Below are 19,581 nucleotides of genomic sequence, written 5' to 3'. Positions count from 1 at the left end.
TTGACAGGTATCTTTTTACACCGTCAGTCATTGCTATAAGATCAACTCCAGGTCGAGTGATCAAAGGAATACAATTATATGACCAAATACAAAAAAAATGAACTTTAGGGCTGGTTGTTGAAACATGCATAAGTGGAAAAATGTTTTTTTACATTTTTCAACTGCAATTACCCCAGCTTTGCAGTAGATAACACTTTCACCAAAACACTCAGTTCACATAATTTCTGATTCCTTCCTTTTTCCCCTGTTGAGCGGTCATTTTGTGTACCTTTTTCTTGAAAGGATACTTGGATGCTTGATTACTGCAACCTCTCTACATTTCACAAATATATTAGTGATGCAGTGGAACTGCATTAGTGCCATTCACAGGTGTTCTTTCTGTGATTGCAATGCCCTGTTGTTCAGTCCTTACGCTCTCCTGGTGGCTTAATGGGTAATTGAAAGCTTTGGAGGTTTTGGACCCTTAGCAGTCCCACCACTTGACTTTGTAAATGCTTATCACGTGTCAGTTTATTGCAACATAAGTAATATTTACTAAGACCAAGCCACTGTGAAATGTAAGTGTAGTCTTACTCTTGTAAGGCCAACGTCAAGGTCATTAAAGAAACTTAACAACCTAAGTGGCTTAAATTCTGGAAGTGCCTAAATCATCATAATTATGCCATCTTGCAGAATTTTCAGGCTTCCATCAGGGATATCATTCATCATCTGCTTTGTATATGTCAGAGAATTTTGGATAAGATACTGTAGTAAGATCCTGTAGTAACCTCAAGGACAGCTTGTGTGAATGATGAGTAAAGTGTGAGGGACAAAGACGGAGGCAGAAGGGAAAGCACCCTCAGCTGGGACCAAGGGATCATCAGCCTCAGCGTGGCAACCTCACTGTCAGGCAGGAAGGGGAACTGTTTCTATCCAGGAGGAGACACTTTGGACAGGTGTCAGCAACCTGCCTTGAAAGTCAGCAGTTTGGACACATCAGAGAGGCCATAAACTGAGAGGCAAAACCTTTCTTTGAACCATATCTGTGTTTCTTGCTTGTACTCAGTTTCCCATGGCTCCTTTTAGGTGTGGTGGCCTTGTTGCATGGATGACCCGAATGCAAGGAATTATGATGCAGGGCTTAGCAGGCAAAAGGAGTAAGAACAGACTGAGTGCATAAAGGGAGCCAGAATGGTATGATTTTCTGCCTTGTTAAAGATTCTTACTTTAGGTGCATGGGGCTTGGGCTTGAGTGAGAAGACCAACCAGTCTGATAGCTGTGAGCTGGCAGCAGCAGTTGGATGGCTCTGCAGACACCGATAGGCAGGAACTTGGATATCTGGGAGGCTTTGCTTTGGGGCTGGGCATCTATATAATGATCCTGCAGAGACAGATAGGCACCAAAGCTGCTTCAAGGATCTAAGCAAGCATACTTACTAAAGCCAGTGACTCATATCCATACAGAAAGTGTTCTTCTCCTGATTCAGGTCTTTATTATTTTAAATGCTTAATTAAGTCTCTTTGAACCCACAGGTACAGCCACTTACTGATGCTTATTTGTTTTCTTTTATTTGTCACAGGTTTTCATTTACCCAGATATTTTAGTCAGAAGAATTGAACTAGATTTGAGGGGATTTCAATATATATTCTTGAAAACTGTGACCAACATTGGTACTCTTCTGTTCTGTTCTCTGGATGCAAGTCTGTGCATCTGCTTCTAGGCAGGTCTCTGGTGGCTGACTTGAACTCTACCATTCCCATTTTGCAGGCTGATTGAAAGTTGATTATGTGTGCATGGCTGCTAAATTATTTCTTAGAAAAGAGTGGTGGTTTTAATTTTCCATTTTTCAGTAAGTTCAATGTTAATAGTCAAATGGCAAATACTAAGAAAAAAATCCTTCAGATATATAAGAGGTGAATGAACTACTTAGGATTCAGACTTTTTTATGTCTGTCTGCTGACTAGCCAAACATTTATAATTTTCAAAATATGAACACACTGAAAATTACATTCACTTTCATATGCATCAGTCATACAAACTTTTTTAACTGCTCTCTTCAAAACCCACTGTTGATGTGCTGATTTTTTCTTTGCTTTAATTTCTCTGAAGTTATTTCACAATACCTGAGCTGTTAGGTTATGCTTACTAAGTTGTTTCACTGTTTGTTAAGCTTTTTCATTTCATGATTTCTTAAAGCACTGTCTAGAATCCAGGAAGTTATGCAAATCACTGAACTTCAGTCACTGTGTCTGAATCTTTCTATATCAATGAAAGATTTTTGTGTTTAGCTTTTCTTGGTTTGGGGTTATTTTTTGTTTTATTTTAGGGTTAGGGTTTTTGGTTTTTTGTTTCTGGATTTTTTTTTTTTCAATCCAAAGAATAACTTTGAGGGATTCAAAAGATAGCTTATGGAGTAAAGCTTGGCATAGAGGCATAAGAAGGATAGGAGGAAACTAGTAGCACATGTTAATTCTGGTTTTGCCAGAAGAAATTTCAATCTACGTCTCCTATTTGCAGACTAAAGTGCTCATCACCGAAAGTACAAAGAGAACACTATTGTGGTTGTTTTGTTTTATTTTATTAAATATACCTGGAACCTAAATAAAATAGCATAAATTTTGTGTTAAAGCATTAACATGGTTTTTGTTCACAGATATTGTTAGAAATGGTTTTCAAAATTTCAGAGGGGAGGTGGAGTAAGTTAAGAAGCTACAAAACTGTGTGCTATGAAATAAATACATAGCATAAGCAACTTATGTAATTTTTAGGTTAAATTTTATTGTCAACCTCAATGCTCTCTGCATATTTTACAATTTAGTTGGAAAAGTTTGTAACTGATCATTTTTGTTCTGACCTCCCCTTGGAGGGAGTACTGTGCAGACTGTCTGAAAACTGGGCTTTCTGCTTACATTGTGCTAAAAATGTCCACTGCTTATCATATTCTGAGAATGTAAATTCAGCTTTAGTCTAGTGTTCCTTGTTTTCCATAGTTGTCTGAAGACCTCTAGCCAGAAGGGAACAGTAGGTGTTGGTATTTATGGCAACTTTGGATGGCTACAAATAATGGCTTACCTGAAATGTGTTTAGATTCATCCTGGCTTTAAAGTATTTTTGAGACAGGTCAAGCTGTGGGACACTGAGAGCCCTGTGCTACAGGTGAGGTTACCAAGATCTCTTCCCTCCCTTCAGCCACAGGACTCTCCCTAATAATGCTGGAAGTTAAAATGAATCATTTATGAGCATCAGTAGGCACAAGGGTGGGGCCTCTTTTAAAACTGGTATTTTGTTGATGCAACATGTGTGACGGCCTCTTAGTTCTGAATATAAGTGTTACTGAGAGGAAATTAGGTTGGTTGGCAGAGGAGATCAGCCAGACCTTGCAGTGCTTCTTGCTGAGGAGCTGGTATCTCCACCAGTACTGTGCTTCAGATACACCAGTACATGTAGAAGAAAAATGGAAGGTAAGTATCTTGAAACTTTAATATCCTTTAAACCAGGGCTGAAAACAGAAATAATTAAATTATCATGTGTACAGACCTAAAAAATTGCACATATTTTTGTGTAAGGATTACATGTATGTTTGGATGTTCTTTGTGGAACTAGTGAGAAACGAGAAAAAACAACTTTTGAAAAACAAACTACTATGAAGAAAAAAGAGAGCTATGGAAAATATTTAGTGACACAACAGCTAATTCTGAAAATAGGAAATAGCATGGGAAAGAATAAATTTTATTTCCAACATAAGTTACGGAGTGCTAGCTTTCAGTATTCTCATGCTAGAAACAATTATTTTCCAATGAATACCTGAAGTATTCTTTCTTGAATGAAGGAAGAATATGAATTGATAGAGAAAAAACTGTGACTGCTATGGATGGTCAGGTTTCTACCAGAGGCAGAAAACCAATAAGAAATGTGAAACTGAATTGCCTTTCATATTTTTTCCAAGCTGTCTTTGCTTAAGAAAGTAATCATTAGCTCCTTTGTGATCCAGTTGCAATACTTAAATCTGATAAGCAAACTGTGGGCTGACTTTAGAGAACTTCCCTGGGAAATGTAATACCTCAGCTCCCTGATGTTCCAGTTCAGCTGGATTACTGGGTGGATGAAGAGTAGTTGTCTTGGTTTATAAACACCTCCAGAGACCAGGCAAGGATCAGGTTCTTTCAGTGTTCTTGACCACAGGAATTTGCCATGTGTGCTATAAGTACTTTCTGTTTGACCAGAATATTTTGTGTTATGGTTGACAACTCTCATTAAGATATAAGATTTTCAGTTCAGTTCTGTTGCTCGTTCTTGTGAGCAGGTGTGTTCTATTCATGAGCAATAATGACATAATTCTCTCCTGTATTTTTTGGTTATTGTTGATCGTGTGCATATTTTTATCATGCACCCAGCCCTGCATTTGTTGCTGATCTCTGTTGAAGATCTGAATGACCAATGCATGACCAAGTTTAAATAGTTAGATAAGAAATAAGATTATTTTTATACAAGAAAAACAAATCAGAAAAATCTGCCTTTTTTTTTGCCTCTTTCCCAACTATAACCCCGCCACCCCACCTCCTCCCCAGTTAATTTAAATTATTATTTAATTCAGAGTGTGATCCTGGGAAACTCCACTGTTTTGTGTTAAAAATGTCCTGATCCCAAGGACTTAGCTATGAGTCTCCCCTTGTGTGGATGCACCCTTGGTTCTTGATGGGAAAAATTATTTTTCCTTAAATATTAATTCTGTAGGTACTCACATAGTTAGAGAAGCTGCACTGTTAGATTTTCTGTAGGCTTAGTAGGACCAAACTTAACCCTTTAAAATTATAATAATATACAAGACTTTGTACATCAGTAATCCAAATTTCCAAAACTGCTGAGAATCTGGGGCTCCCATCATCTTCAATTAGAATGAAGAACTTTGGAAAATAAAAAGTTGTATGCAAATAAGTAAAGATGAACGTTGCCACCCATCCTTCTGGCACCAGTGTCATAATTACTCCTATTAAATGACTGATATGCAGGCAGGATGCCTAAAGGGGGAATGAGCTGAGATTTTTGTCAAGCTAATCACAGCATCTGGGATAGATTGTCAGCATTTTAAAATGCCACAATTTGTGAATATTTCCTTCTCCATTAAGTTCCTCAAAGATATCTGCAAACCTTTTTAGGACTTTGGGAGCACAGACTGAGACATTTGCATGCATATTTAAAATTATTTTAAGTTTTAGTTGGATGTTTATACATATCTTTTTTTTTCATAAATCATTTGCAGTGCCACCACCTAAGCTTTCAAATACATGCATGTTATCAAGTTTTTTATTTATTCTATTTAATTTTTTACTTCTTTTATTTAAAAAAACCCAAACATCTCAAATGATAGCATGTACAAAATTGTAACTATCTGTAGACAGCACTGTGATGTGTGGAGAGAATATTACAATGCAAAGACAACTTTTCAAGTAGACATACTAATATTGGCCTTCAGCATCAGGTATTTATAATATAATCAGGCACTATATAAAAGAAGTGAAACTTGTAGCACAGCTACAAAAATCAAAGGGTTAGACAAGTTTCCATCTGCAAGCTAGGAAAGTGGTGAACTGTAAAGGAACTTTTATGGATGTATGTCTCAATTTCAGTCTTGCTGAATTTTTAACAAAGCATTGAATAAATTTTGAAAGAGTTATCTCTGTCTTTCATGATTGTTTCCTTTTTTACCTAATCTTTACCACAGTCAAAGCTGGGAACTTAATTATATGGGGCTTTTTCTTTGTGCTCCTTTCTCTGTCCTGCAGTTATTGAGCTCGGAGAAGTCGACTTGAACTGTCCTTCCAACTGTCAAATACATAATACCCATTTCTTTGGAACTGACAGACAGATAATAAGGAGAGGGCAAGCCTTTAGCTTTTATGCTCGCTTCCAAAATCGGGAATGGGATGACACCGTGGACCAGGCTGCTTTCACCGTGGAGACAGGTAGTCACTCCCAAACACTCTGTAGACTTTCCTAATCCTTTGCTGATTAATAATATTTCCCAGAGATTTCAGAAGACTTCTTTCATAGTCTTCATGTTCCCATAACCTACGCATGTTCCATGTGAAGAGACTACCTTCCCCTAAATCAGGCAGTTCTTCTAATATGTAAAGTTTTCTCACTCTGCTAGAGAAGTGACAAGTGAAAAAGAAATCCACCCTTGGGAGTTTCGCCTTGCAAATGATGCCTAAGCAAATTACCAGCCTTTTACATGTGCTTTGTTTAGTAGCCTGATGGAAATGGTTTTTATTTTCCTGAAAAGGTCTCAGACCCTGTGAATCAAATGAGACAAAATGCACCTTCCCAATGGGTAGATGTCTGGATCAAACCTGCTGGAGTGCTTCCTACAAAGTTCATCAGCCAAAATGCATCAGTATCAGCGTGTTTCCTCCTTCCAATGTCTGCATTGGCCGTTATATTCTCAATATGCAAATCACATCTTGTGGTCACACATATCAGCGGTGTCTTGGAGATTTTTATGTCCTTTTTAATCCTTGGTGTGCAGGTAAGAACTCTAATGACTTTCAGATTGTTTTAAGAAAACTGTTGAAGATATTTATTATTTAGCTGGTGTGTAAAGGATGTAGTAACAGAAACATTATGAATCAGGGAGAGATTTAATTCTGTTCTTTTTAATCTTTTTCCTCCAAGTTCAAGATTGTCTCAAGCAGTTGTTTTGATTTGTTTTTTTTAGTGATAGTAGGGGTGAGGTATAATTTTTTCCCCACAACTATTACAATGTCTTGACAGGATAGAAAGCATTGGGAAATTTTCTCTGCATCAGGAAACACATTTTTGCTGTGAGAGTGACTGAGCACTAACACAGGTTGCCCAGAGAGGTTGTGGAGTCTCCAGCCTTGGAGATATTCAAAAAACATTTGGATATAGCCTGGGAAATAGGCTGGAGGTTGGACCAGATCACCTCCAGAAGCCCCTTCCAACTTCAACTTTGTAATTCTGTGAATACTGTATTGTCATCATAAAACAATACAGTGCAAACACAAATTAAAGTCTGTAGATCTGGCTCAGGTAGCAAGCAATTCTGGAGTCTGTGGGATCTCACCAAAATCATTACATGACAAATATTCACATTGTGCTGATTTGATCTAAATCAGATACACAGCTCTGTTGGTGAGTGTTTGACTTGTAGAACAGCTTAGTGTGAAGATAAATTGCAAGCTTTTCATTCATGTGTTTTACAGCAGGGAGAGACTTAATATAAGATATTATCTAGATGTAAGTAGGAATTAATTGTCTGTGAGTGCTTAGAGAGCCCACAACCTTCAACATTAAAGTATGCATCCAAAACTGGTAGAAAAGGGAAGAGGGATCCAGTGATGGAGAAACACAAAAGTATTAGAAAGGAATATTTTGTCTGAATGAAAGCTCTTCATCTTTTCCAGATGACCCTGTATATTTGGACAATCAGGCTCAGAGAGAAGAATATGTTCTGAATGAACATGGAATACTGTATGAAGGAGTCCACAAGCACATAACCTCTCGTCCATGGCACTTTGGACAGGTATTTTTAACACTTGTTCAGAAATAGATGACATCTATATACTAAAAAATGAAGTGTTGTTTGTAATTTTTCAGAAATATATGCTCTATTTGTAGTGCAAAGGTTTTTTTAGGATCAGTTCAGACTATGCATACACAAACCAAAATGTCTGAGAATTTCACTGTAGCCCAAATAACTGGAACAAAATTTTATCTAGCAAAATGAGGGAAATTTCACAATGTTCTGGGAACAGGTGAAACAAACACTGTGCTTCAGAAGGAAAATTATTCCATTGGTCAAACACAAGTGAAAATGACATGGTTTTGCCTTTGGTTTTCCTTCAGGCAGATAGCCATTACCATGCAAACCACTAGGAGCTGTGCTTGATTTAACAAAAGAAAAAAAAACAGAAAAAAAGAAAAAAAAAGGGCAGAAGATGTGAGAGGGCAACTCATAAAATTGAAAAATACTGGATTATTGATAAGAAAGGTACTTTAGCAACATCAGCATACCATGATGCCTATGTTATCGTCTTTTTCCTCAGTTTGAAGATGGGATTCTGGATATCTGCTTGAAGATCTTAGATATGGGTGCTAGTTACCATCACGGTTCTGATCGTGACCACTGTTGGCGCAATGACCCTGTGCATGTCAGCATGGTGGTGAATCACATGGTAAGATCTGTGGGGGTGTGAGACCTCTGAATAGATCAGGTCACACTTAATTATATTGTAGAAGGAATAACTGCATGGTAATCTAACACAGCAGGTGAGCAGGGGAAATTCTTCCTGTGCTCAGATTCACAGGAAAATTAAACTTTTAATGCTAATCTCTGATGATTTTGAGACATGCTTAGAATGTGAAGACATGGTCAGCCATCTGAAAACTTTGTTTTTCTTTTCTCATTCTAGATAAGCAGCCATACCACTAACAGTATCATGAAGATTCCAGAAAACAATGATTACCTGAAAGGAACAAAGCCATTTTCCTGGAATGGAAGTGTCCCTATTCTACAGCAGTGGTACAGTGGTAGATGCAGGCCGGTCAGATATGGGTACTGTGGATCTCTTGCTTCAGTAATGTGCACAGGTATGATATTTCAGTTTGCCCTTACCTAGTCTATAGAGAAAAGAAGAAAGAAAACAAGGATCAAAAACTTCTGACCCGAAAAACTGCTTGAAGAATTTCACTCACAAGCATTTTACAGAAAAGAAATTGAATATTTTTCTCATGCTCCTGATATAGTGTTTATTATCAACCTTTTGCTTTCCTATACAGGCTGAAAAGCAAGAAAAGTAGTTCCATCGTCTCTGTGACCTTTATATTATGCAGTTATCAATACTGAAACTTTTATTAAAACACAGAGCAAGTGCAGCATCATTGAATCATAGAATAGTTGGGGTTCGAAGGGACCTTTAAAGGTGGTCTAGTACAACCCCATTGTGGAGCCAAAATTTATGCTTTGGGTGATGTTTGAAGGACGAAAAATACCACTAAGTTATGAACAGGAAAATCTCTAGTAATGTCTTCTCCAAAACACAAGAGCATTAGGCTATATTCTCCTTTTAATGCAAAAGATTAGATGATAATGCACTAAACTCTACAAACAGAAGATCTAAGTTCCAGCTCTATACCATTTATCTACTGAACCTGCTTCTACATTGAATGAAGAGTTAAATTGAAGCCCTGTGGATGAATCTATATATACCACACTATTAATTAAAAAAAATTTGCTTTATTAGTGCAGAATCAGGTTAATGATTTCTGAACTTAAAACATCTGGTTTTGTGGATATTTTTGGTATTTATTTTAAGATGGAAGAGTAATAAAACATTCTGCTAGGTTCTTTTTTTTTTTTTTAACTGCTTTTCAAGAATTAAAAAGAATTTTGAAGTTACTTCATCCCAAATATTGCTTCCTATCCATTGTGTTTCTATAACTGCAAATTAAAATATAAGATAGTTATAAAATAAAATTAAGGATTTACCTGACTAATTGTCATTTGTAATTATTCATTAATATTTTTTTCTTACAGTGATGAGGTGTTTGGGAATTCCAAGTCGTGTTGTCACAAGCTTCTGTTTTCCTTGCTCAATGGAGAATCCTCTTGGTATCAATGAGATTTTTGACTCTACTGGTAAAAACCTGTGTGGCAAAGACAAACTATGGTAAATAAGAAAGATATAAAGCTATTTTGTCCTTTTAAAAAGTCACATGACAGAAAACTGGTATAAATTTAGCAGATCAGTGTTTCTCTTTGGTGTATCTCTTTCTTTATTGGGGTTATGCTCTTCAGTTTCCTAATAATGCATTTCAAAACCATGACATTACTAAAAAGGCAGTTTACTCAATGTAGATTTTCAAAAAAGAAAAAAACAAAACCTCTTGTGAGAATCCATACTGTCTGTTTATCCTTCTCAGCTGAAAAAAATAAGGCCATCAAGCTTAGTAGCTGTAAAAGTATAAAGTAGATCATTAAATGCTAGGGAAAATTTACCACTAATTTGGACTTTTATCTTCAGTCATAATCACTTGGTTGATACCTATGTTGTCCTCCTGAAATTCCTTGTAGTGTGGGGATTGCTTCATTCTTAAAAACCTTTCAATTCCTTTAAACTTAAACAAAAGAACTGTGTTGTCTTGTTATCTACTGTAAAAAACATGTTTTGCCATCACGTTTGTGGGGTTCTGGAACGAATTTCCAGTCTGAGTGATATAAAGCCAACAAAATCACTCCTGTCACAAACGTCATTAACAGTGTTTAGACATACAAAATCTTCAGTTGATTAAAAAATTATCACTGACATGGTTTTCCTCTGTCATAGGCATTAAACTTGGTAATCTAAGAGACATGTTTAATTGTATTTTCCTTCATTCTACAGGCGATACCACTGCTGGAATGAATCTTGGATGGCTCGCAGAGATATAAATCAATGCTGTGGTGACTGGCAGTGTCTGGATCCAACACCTCTGGAAACAGGCAGAGGTAATTTTACTATAGTTGGAATAATTTTCCTCAGATTACATTTCTGAGTTTCCCTACTATTCAGGTTACTATATGTTACAACATTTTTGTTCTCTGGTTTAGGTTCAGCTTGCAGTGGTCCTACATGGGTTCGAAGCATCAGGGAAGGGGAACTGGATTTGGATTATGATGGTCATCATATGTTTTCTCGAGTAAATTCAAACTACGTTGGCTGGCTTTCCCAAAACAATGCCAAAAGAACAAAATTTTTCTGTGACACATGGCCATGTGGACAACGTCTAATCACCAAGAGTGTTGGCAGTGAACAATTTGAAGATATCACTGGAGCTTACAAGTATGAACTAGGTATGATGAAAACATATTGTATGAATTAGAGGGAATTTTACAGGCTAATCATATAAAGGCATCAAAGTAATCTTTCCTGTGTTTAAATGTGCAAAACAATCTGAAATTGTCTTTTCATTTTTGAGAAAGTGGCAGATGCTTTTCTCTTCAAAGATCTTGATTTTAAAACTTCTAAACATATTTGGATGTTTTAAACAAAGCACATACTAATTAGGATAGGATAGGATAGGATAGCATATTTCAGCTGGAAGGACCTAAAATGACCATCTTGTCCAACTACTTCACATGTCAGGACTGAGTGAAAGTCAAAACGTACTATTAAATACCTCTTTTTAAGGCACTGACAACCATGGCCCAACAACCACCTCTCTAGGAAGCCTGTTCTACTGTTTGACCAGCCTCACAATAAAGAAATTCTAGTCTAAACCTTCCTTAGCACAGCTTTGAACCATTCCCATGCTTCCTGTCACTGGACACAAGGAAAAAGAGCTCAGCATCTCCCCTTCCACTTCCTCTTCTCAGGAAGCTAGGAAGAACAATGAGGTCACTGTTCAGCCTCCTTTTCTCCAAACTAGACAAAGCCAAAGTTCTTAGATGCTCTTCACAGGACATGCATTCCTTGGTCTCACCTTTAAAGTAGTTTAAAATATTATCAGATTTGAGATAATCTAAAAAAAACACTTATTCTTCTAAACCTAGGATTAATACCTTACTTGTTGCTTCTTGTACTAGGTCTGTCAGAAAATATGCCTACTTACTAAATTCATGTATTATTAGCATATTCTGCTGTTCATACCTTGGGCCATGGATTACTGATTTTCATATTCCAGTAGATGGGTGGAGTTCAACCAGCAAAATTGCATAAAGGAATGAGCAATAGATCACAGCTGATTTACATTTGCAAGCTCTGTGGGTTTTTTGGTTTATTTTTGGTTGGTTGGTATGAAAACAATTGATAGTTTCTTTGTTGTAATGGGATATTTTGTCTTTTGAAAGAATGGTAGCATCTCATATTCACCCATAGCCTTTTAAAGGGTTACATTTTGAGTTTTGTACTAACGATACATTTTGAGATTTACATGACCATTTTTATATTTAACTACTTAAAAGTAAAATAAGGTTTATATTTTTTTTTTCCTAAGGTGTTAATTTTCTTCTGTGCATTCAGTCTGCTGTATCTCATTTTTCATTATCTGGTGCATTTGTTCTACAACAACCTGCTACTTTGCATTTCAGGAAGAAGAAGCAATAAATTTAATTATTTTTATTATTTGGGTAGAATAATAATAGGGTTCTTGCACCTCCAGCAGATTCATTATCATATATCTTCTTCAACAGGTTCTGTGAAAAACAAAGAAGCCTATTACCGGGCTTACAGAAGAATTCACCCAGGGTATTGCAATGCTTCCAACTGTCATATCGACAGAGAGTTATCGTCTCTGAAAAACCCATTTCTGAGTGACTCCGGAATTAACATGAGGTTAAAGATGGCCAATTGCCCAATGTATGGTGAAGATGTCCAACTGAACTGGCTGCTTGAAAATTTGCGTAATGAGAACAAAACCCTGAAGTTTAATTTGTGTGCACAAATTATAACCTACAGTGGTTGCCCAATGGATCAATTTTGGAAAGACAGTGTGAATGTCACATTGGGTCCAAGGGAAGGTAAGAGGGTGCAATTGTCTAATACTCTGCTTTTTTTAGGAGCTAGCTGGTTTTCAGGATTTGTGGAGACTTCCTAATCGTGATGGGAAATGAGATGTGTACAGTGTTAAATATCAACAGCTGAATTCCCTTTAGGGTGATCACTCAAAAATCAACACCATGTCAATACTACATGTATGGTGACAGATAAATTGTAGTCTTTTCTTAATTTCTCAAGGTTTAGAGATTCTTAGGATAGTAAAAAAATTGTTTCATTAAAATTTAAATTCTGGACTCTATACTCAATAAAGAGATTAATCTGCAATTGTCTATCAGAAAAACAATGTTTCCTTTGGCCAGGAGATATCAGCCAGTGTAAAACACTTGCTTAGAGCACCTAGGCATACCATATGCTGGGAAGTGCAAATGTGTAGCAGAACATAAACACCTGTTTCCATGGTTAATGTCTTTTTCTGGAACAAACATGATCTCTTTCATTTTACCAGATCATTATAAGACAAAATTTCAGGCTGATATTAAAATTCTGTTTTATGAGGCTTTAATTTGCCTTTATTTGAATAATTGTTTTAAGAATTGCACTGGGAGGAAAGATTCCATATTTTGCTTAATAATTATTTTCATCATCAGCAGCAGCAACTAATCTTGAAAATTCACTAATAGGTGAATTGAAAACTGTGAAACTGATTGCTGAAAATAGCAATGTATCACCCTAAGTCAGGAAAAATTCTGTCTATTTTCAAAGATGCCATGATAACTTAATATTTAATTAAGCCATTTTAAGTGTGAGTTAAACTTTAGGAGGGAGGAAAGTGGGAATATTAATTAAAAATTCAGAAAAATAAAATAAATAAATTTGTTTTACAGTGAAAAAAATTCCACTGTGTATATCATATAATCAATATGGACCTTATCTCTGTGATCACAACATTATGAAAGTGGTTGCTGTCTCAGACCCTGAGTGTGGAGAAATTCTGATGGTGAGCAGGGATATTGTGGTCAACAGACCACCTGTTATTGTAAAGGTAAGTAACTTTAATTATGAAATTTGGGATCTAAGGAACAGACCTGGGGACTCTTATTGGCCACTTCCAAGTACAATGACAATAAACTTCAAATACTGTACATTTTTATCTTATTGACTTTTAAAAAATTTTGTGAGATTGGTGATTTAGTGATTTTTAAAACAAAACTTTTGACTTAGTAATGTATAGACATCATAGAAGCAAGTCAGAAAGAATTGCATATTAATAATACTTTTAAATTTTTTCCTTCCATTTATTTACCTCATTATCAATTTTTTAAGGATTAAAAAACATAAATGCTTTTGTTTCGTTTTTAACTAGCTTCTGAGCCAACCCAGACTGAAAGTACCATGTACGGCAGAGATCTCCTTCTGTAATCCTCTCCAGGAAGATATGAAGAATTGTGTAATGACATTAGAAGGCTGTGGTTTATTCAAAGAACCGATGACTATTGAGTAAGTTCATCAGTTCTTGAAATGGGGATAATACTGGGAGTTGACTAAAGTGTGCAAGTTCAGAACAGGTTTTGAGAGAGACAATAGTTCTGATATTTTTGGCATTTAGCCCATGAACAGGGCATTTTGCCTCTTATTAGTTTGGGACTCCATTAAATGCCTCACTCCTCTTGAAACTGATCCTTTAAAGCTGGCAAGGAATGCTGCTGCTTCATTTTTCTCAAGATTTAATTTAAGTGGGTGCATCAAATATCTGTCTGCACACTTCTCTTTACAAGAAGTGCTAGCTAGGTCCCCATCCCTTACCATCCTATTGAGTTTATAATAAAATTCTCTAAATATTCATGAACTGGCACTAACCACATAGAGGAACAATTAGAGAACAATAGTGAGAAATTGCAATATGCATTCTAAGCTCATAACACGTTAATCACAGGAAACTGGAAGCTTCCAAGATGTTGTAACATTCTAGTAAAAGTAGCTGTTCATTAATATGCATTGCTTCTCTTCATGACAAGGAGAACTGACAAAAGTATGACTAGTTTTGAGGGCAAGAAGTTAAGAATTTTTCTCACTGAATATTAATGAACTGGATTCCACAAAGCTTCCCTGTCGAACTGCTGGAAATGGTAAGCAATAAATACACCTTTGAGGCAGAAGGGTGCTATATTTTTTAAGAATTCAAGTCAGTACCACAAATGATTTTTCAATTCCAATTACAGAACTGACTATGGGAGTCTTTGAAATCATCTCTTGAGATAGAAGTTTTTACCATGCTTTTCACAACAGAGAATATGGGTTTTTTTTGGAAAAAGACAAGAATAACATAGTTGTCATAACAAATCAAACTTAATTTGTGTGCTTATCTTGTAGTGCTTAGGTCTCTGAGTGCTAATGATTAAGGTCCTAATTATTTTCTTTGTCTTGCTCCAGTTTGGGAACACTGGCATCCAACCAACAGGCGCGGACCATAGTGGAGTTTACACCTTACAGGCTTGGCTGCCACCGGCTCCTGGCCAACCTTGGGTGCCACAAGTTTGCCTACTGCAAGGGATGTGCCAAAGCTGAAGTGTGTTGCTCTGCAGGCCAGAATGGTGTCCTGCCCATCAGCCAGAACGGGTCATTCCCAGTGTGTGAGAATGGCTCTGTCCCCATGAATGGCTCTGGGGGAGCCGGAACGGCTGTCCCAGTGGCAGACCCTGCGTTCAACTCCATGTGTGAATATATATGTATCCCAGTGTGCAACCCAAACTGCAGTGCAGGGGGACAGCCTGTGTACGATTTTGTGTACCTCCCTGCAGGCCATCCCTTATGCAACTCCATCTGCAACCAAGGCTTCAATCCAAGCATCAATCCTGGTTTTGAGATGGGATGCGATCCTGGCTTCCGGGTCGTATGCGAGACTGTACCTCCTGCTACATGTGCTCCAATGGCTCCATCCATGTACAGCTCCATGCCAGCCCCAGCATCCAACCCTGTTTGCACTTCTATGCCTCACGTGGTGTTTGAGACAGGTCCTGCTCCCACACACCCCTCTGGAGGTGGAGGGGGGCCGATGTCCTATTCTGTCTCTGTCCCCGCGAATAATGCGGTGAGTGCGCTGCTGACCCATTTCATGGGTGGCCCCAATCCCAATGGGGCAACCCAGGCAGTCCCTATGTCTGCTCCACCATCCTACTCCATGTGCTCTCCAGTAATCCACACCATTGGTAATCCCATGCAACCTCCAACTCCCCTTTCAGTGCCTGGTGCCTCCATCTCACATGTTGTTTGCAGCTCCACACCCTCTCCCACCACCCAGCCTCCATGTGGCCCAGGGGCCACCCTGTCCTCCCAACCCCTGAATGCCACCGTAGCCCATGGCATGTGCTCCCCAGTGGCCTCCCCAGCGCCCCGTGCTGCCGACCGTAGCAGCACCCCAACAGTGTTGCAGGTGGGCAGTGTTTCTGCATCCCACTCACGGTGCTCCCCAGCCCCCCGTCCCGTGGGACCCCCGGCATCCCACTCTCTGTGCTCTCCAGCCCCCCGCCCTGTAGGGCCCCCCGCAGCCCACTCCCTGTGCTCGCCCACCTCGGCCTCGCTGGTGGCCGTGGGTTCCCGCCCTGCCAGCTCGCCTGCTGCTCAGCCCTTGGACTCCTCAGCCTGTCTGCCGTGCTCCCCGTCCCCGCGCCCCCTGGCAGGTCCCACAGCCCGCTCCCTCTGTGCCCCCACCTCTCGCTCCATCTCCCAGCTTGTGGGCACCTCTGGCTCTCGCTCATTGTGTGGTTCTCAGTGGGGCCCTTCCTATGAGACCACCACTCGCTTTGGCTCCACGTGGACTCCCGCCTCCCGATCATTGTGGAGCCCTGAGGGGCGCTTGGGATACTCCTCGACCCGCGCCACCTACGGCACACTTACACGCCCTCCCTACAGCTCCTTGAACCGCTCCTCCTACACCTTGTCCCGCTCTGGCTACCCTACCCTACCCCGCTCCACCTCTCCCTCTGCCTATGCCACCCTGACTCGCTCCGGGTCGTGCCCCTCTGGCAGTACCCTGGCTCTGGCAGGGTCCCGCAGGCCCTGGAGTCCCACAAGGAGCACTCTCACCTATTTCAAACGCAAATACCTGTAACCTGGGAAAAGCTGAAGCCAGTGAAATAAAGCCTGTGTGCAGATGCTTTACAAGAGGTTAGAAATAGGGTGATGGAGAGCATCGTGCTGCTTCTGAGCATTTATCTATGGATTTGAGATGTGCCAGAAAGCAGGCTGCGAGGCAACTGCTGAGGGATGCATTCGATGTAATACTTGTATGTCTTGAGATACGGTACGGTGGAAATGACAAATGAATGTGCTCCCTGTGGAGCCGTCGTGACAATAGTGGCACAGTGCAGGTAATCAGACTTACTTGCTCAGTCAAGCTGTTTTATAAATGATGTGCTTTCACTCTCTCATCTCTTGATTTTTTGCAATGCACATTTCTCAGATCTCCCTGGGCTACAGCACTCATAGCAAATCTCTCTCCCTGCATGAAATGTGCTGTCCTTGGGATGCTGCAGAGGTGACAGCAGATGTGTTTTATGGCTCAACTAACAGACACTGGGCCCCTGAACCCCAGCATTGTGACTCAGGTCATTTCTGTGTGCACTCTGTTTCCCTAGTTGTGTAACACTGAAAACTGCAGAGGTCACAGAGCAACCAAATGGTTACAAATCAGCTGAAGAGTTTAACTGCATCTCTTTTATCCTTTTTCCTTTTTTTAATATAATTTTAGTTTTACTACTCTTGACGTACTACAGACCTAGCATCAAGAATCCAGAGGTCATGTTAGTCTGCAAAACTCAATGAATAGTCAATACAATATATTGGCTATCACAACTGACTGTTTTTCATATAGCATGTTTTAAAAATTTTCTCACATACGTTGTATACATTTAGGTTACTAGGAGGAGCTCTAATTCCACAGCTGTGCCTTTCTGATTGAGTATAGCTAGGAAAAATCTGCTATTAGACCTCAAATTAGAAAAGGAATTATGATGTTATCCTTCCTTTCCAACATCCAGTCCTACAAGCTGAAAGTTTTTAAAACGGTGGAATGGAATGTACTGCATCTTCTTCAGATGATGGTACTGTTCCAATGCTAACCTTCTCCAAGTGTTTCAGGAGTTGAAAATATACACTGTCATAATGAAACTATCCCTGAATTTTGGGTTTGTTCATAAGAATTTTGGATTTATTGACAATACCTCCCATCCCTCCATTATTTTTCTTTAGTAAGTAGTCCATTATTTTTAGTTGCAAGTGTTAGTAGGGTTTTGTGGTGAGGTAGCTGGTGCTGCAGAATCTTCAGCCGTGTAGCAATAGTATTTCAGTAGTATCACTGTAGTTTATGCCCCTGTGTGATGAGATTGAATAACCTTCTGAGGATTTTGAAAAAGTGTGGTGTCAGATGGTAGCTATGAACATGACAACACTATCAACTGCATAGTAATTCTGAGTAAAATAGAAGAAAGATTTGCCTAGATATTGTAGTAGAGTGATCATAACTCAGTGACTTGGTTTTTTTACACAGTTTCAATAGTTTCACAAAATATCAATTAGATATGTGATGAGAATTTCTTTGCCTGACTGACAATAAAAATAAAAATTTAAAAACCACCTGTCATTCTATTGTTTTGGTTTCTTTTTTTTTTTTTTTCCCAGTAATACTTCTTAAAAAAGGAGGACTTAATCTCTGAAAGTGAATTGGTTTATGAAAACTTCCTTCCACTCCATTTCTGTTAAATTTCCTGTTTTTTTCCTCACTTTTGAAAACAAGGCTTCAGAATAAAATCTGAAGTTAGGGGAATCTATAGATTTCTTGCTTTATCTGAAATACTCAGTTTGGTATTAGAGGAAAAATGAAGCTATCCTCTTTGCACTCAATAAACTTTTCCACTTGTTGCATGAGTTTTTCCTTTGCTCTGTAAAACTTTCAATCCACAGAAATGCCAAAATGAAGAAACCTTTGGGTGGCAGAGGAAGAGATAGAAAAGATACTGACAGTATTTACTTAAGAAAAAGTGTGATTTTAAAAAAAAATGTTAATAGTATATAGTAGCTACATAATTCTCAAATGGCATTTCAGATTCCTTTTCCCAGTAGTGGCACGACTTCTCTGATGTTCCTAATTTCTGAGAAAGAGCCTGACTGCATATTTCAGACACTCCAAAGCTTTGGTCATTGGAGTTGTTGAGAGCATGTGCAACCTCAACTCTCACTCTTCCTGCCATATATGCTGAATATGCATTTCTTTTGAAAAATGGAGTAAGTTCATTCTAACTAGAGCCATAGGGGAAGACAGAAATCCTTTAAGTTTAAAAACTTAAACTTAGTTTAAGTTCAAAATTATTCTAGTACTGAATAAATGATATTGAGGCTGTTGTTGTCTCATGCAGGCTGACATTAACAAAGGGTAGCTCGTAGTCTCTTATCAAAGTCCATTGTACAGTCTCTTTCTCGTTGGGAGGGCAGGGGCGTGGGCAACATGTGGACAAATAAAGAAAAAGAGCCCCCAAACCAATAATGACAAAAAGCCCCAAAACCAGCAGAATTTAAATTGTATTCTTAATAAGCATTTATGAATGGAAGGCTCTAACCTATGTTTTATAAGGTAGTTCCCTTGTCAGAAGTCTTGTTTTAAATTTCCAGAAAATTTCTGGTTTGTTTTGTGGTGGCTTGGTTTGTTTGTAGGGCTTTTTTTTTCCACAGCTGGCAAAGTCAGACCAAAATGACTGTCTCAAATATACTTTCTTGCAGTAAAGCCCACAAGAAATTAATTTTTTTTTGCCTAATGTAATAAATATATTGAAGATTAACAGTATTCAGTAATGTGGTATGGTACATAAAGAAGTCTATTTTAGAGAATGAAAAACCAACTCAAGCATGACAGTTATAGTTGTCAGAAATTAAATACAGTACTGTCATATTTATGTGTTCAGGAATAAATTTCTAATTTTAATCTCAGTTCAGGCATGAATTTTATTTAAATGAGGGAAATATATTCACATTTTTCCCTAGGCGATGAACGTGAAAGAAGGTGTTTGCTCATGCATTGTTATAGTTACCTTTTCTGTGGTTTAAAAGTATAAA

General features: G+C 38.4%; 1 protein-coding gene across 1 annotated transcript; it reads left to right on the top strand.

Annotated features, from left to right (window-relative positions):
• The first annotated feature begins 3,191 nt into the window (after positions 1–3,191).
• LOC100223004 (protein-glutamine gamma-glutamyltransferase 5-like) lies at positions 3,192–18,115 on the top strand. The gene is made up of 13 exons (XM_030265929.4): positions 3,192–3,441; positions 5,764–5,943; positions 6,264–6,506; positions 7,405–7,523; positions 8,047–8,175; positions 8,413–8,590; positions 9,537–9,669; positions 10,384–10,487; positions 10,590–10,832; positions 12,171–12,497; positions 13,362–13,519; positions 13,841–13,974; positions 14,908–18,115. Exons 1-13 carry the CDS (start codon positions 3,435–3,437, stop codon positions 16,583–16,585), a joined length of 3,633 nt encoding a protein of 1,210 aa, XP_030121789.2. The 5' UTR covers positions 3,192–3,434; the 3' UTR covers positions 16,586–18,115.
• The last annotated feature ends 1,466 nt before the right edge of the window (positions 18,116–19,581 follow it).

The sequence above is a fragment of the Taeniopygia guttata genome, chromosome 2 (assembly GCF_048771995.1).
Source record: "Taeniopygia guttata chromosome 2, bTaeGut7.mat, whole genome shotgun sequence".
In the NCBI taxonomy this organism is placed as follows: domain Eukaryota; kingdom Metazoa; phylum Chordata; class Aves; order Passeriformes; family Estrildidae; genus Taeniopygia; species Taeniopygia guttata.
Note: the sequence above shows the minus strand (reverse complement) of the source record. Positions and strands in the feature narration are given on the sequence as shown.

Bases quoted from the DNA above. Each gene is read 5' to 3' on its own strand.
- LOC100223004 (XM_030265929.4), top strand. The intron at 12,498-13,361 runs GTAAGAGGGTGC...TTTGTTTTACAG, and splicing joins CACATTGGGTCCAAGGGAAG to TGAAAAAAATTCCACTGTGT. The intron at 13,520-13,840 runs GTAAGTAACTTT...GTTTTTAACTAG, and splicing joins GACCACCTGTTATTGTAAAG to CTTCTGAGCCAACCCAGACT.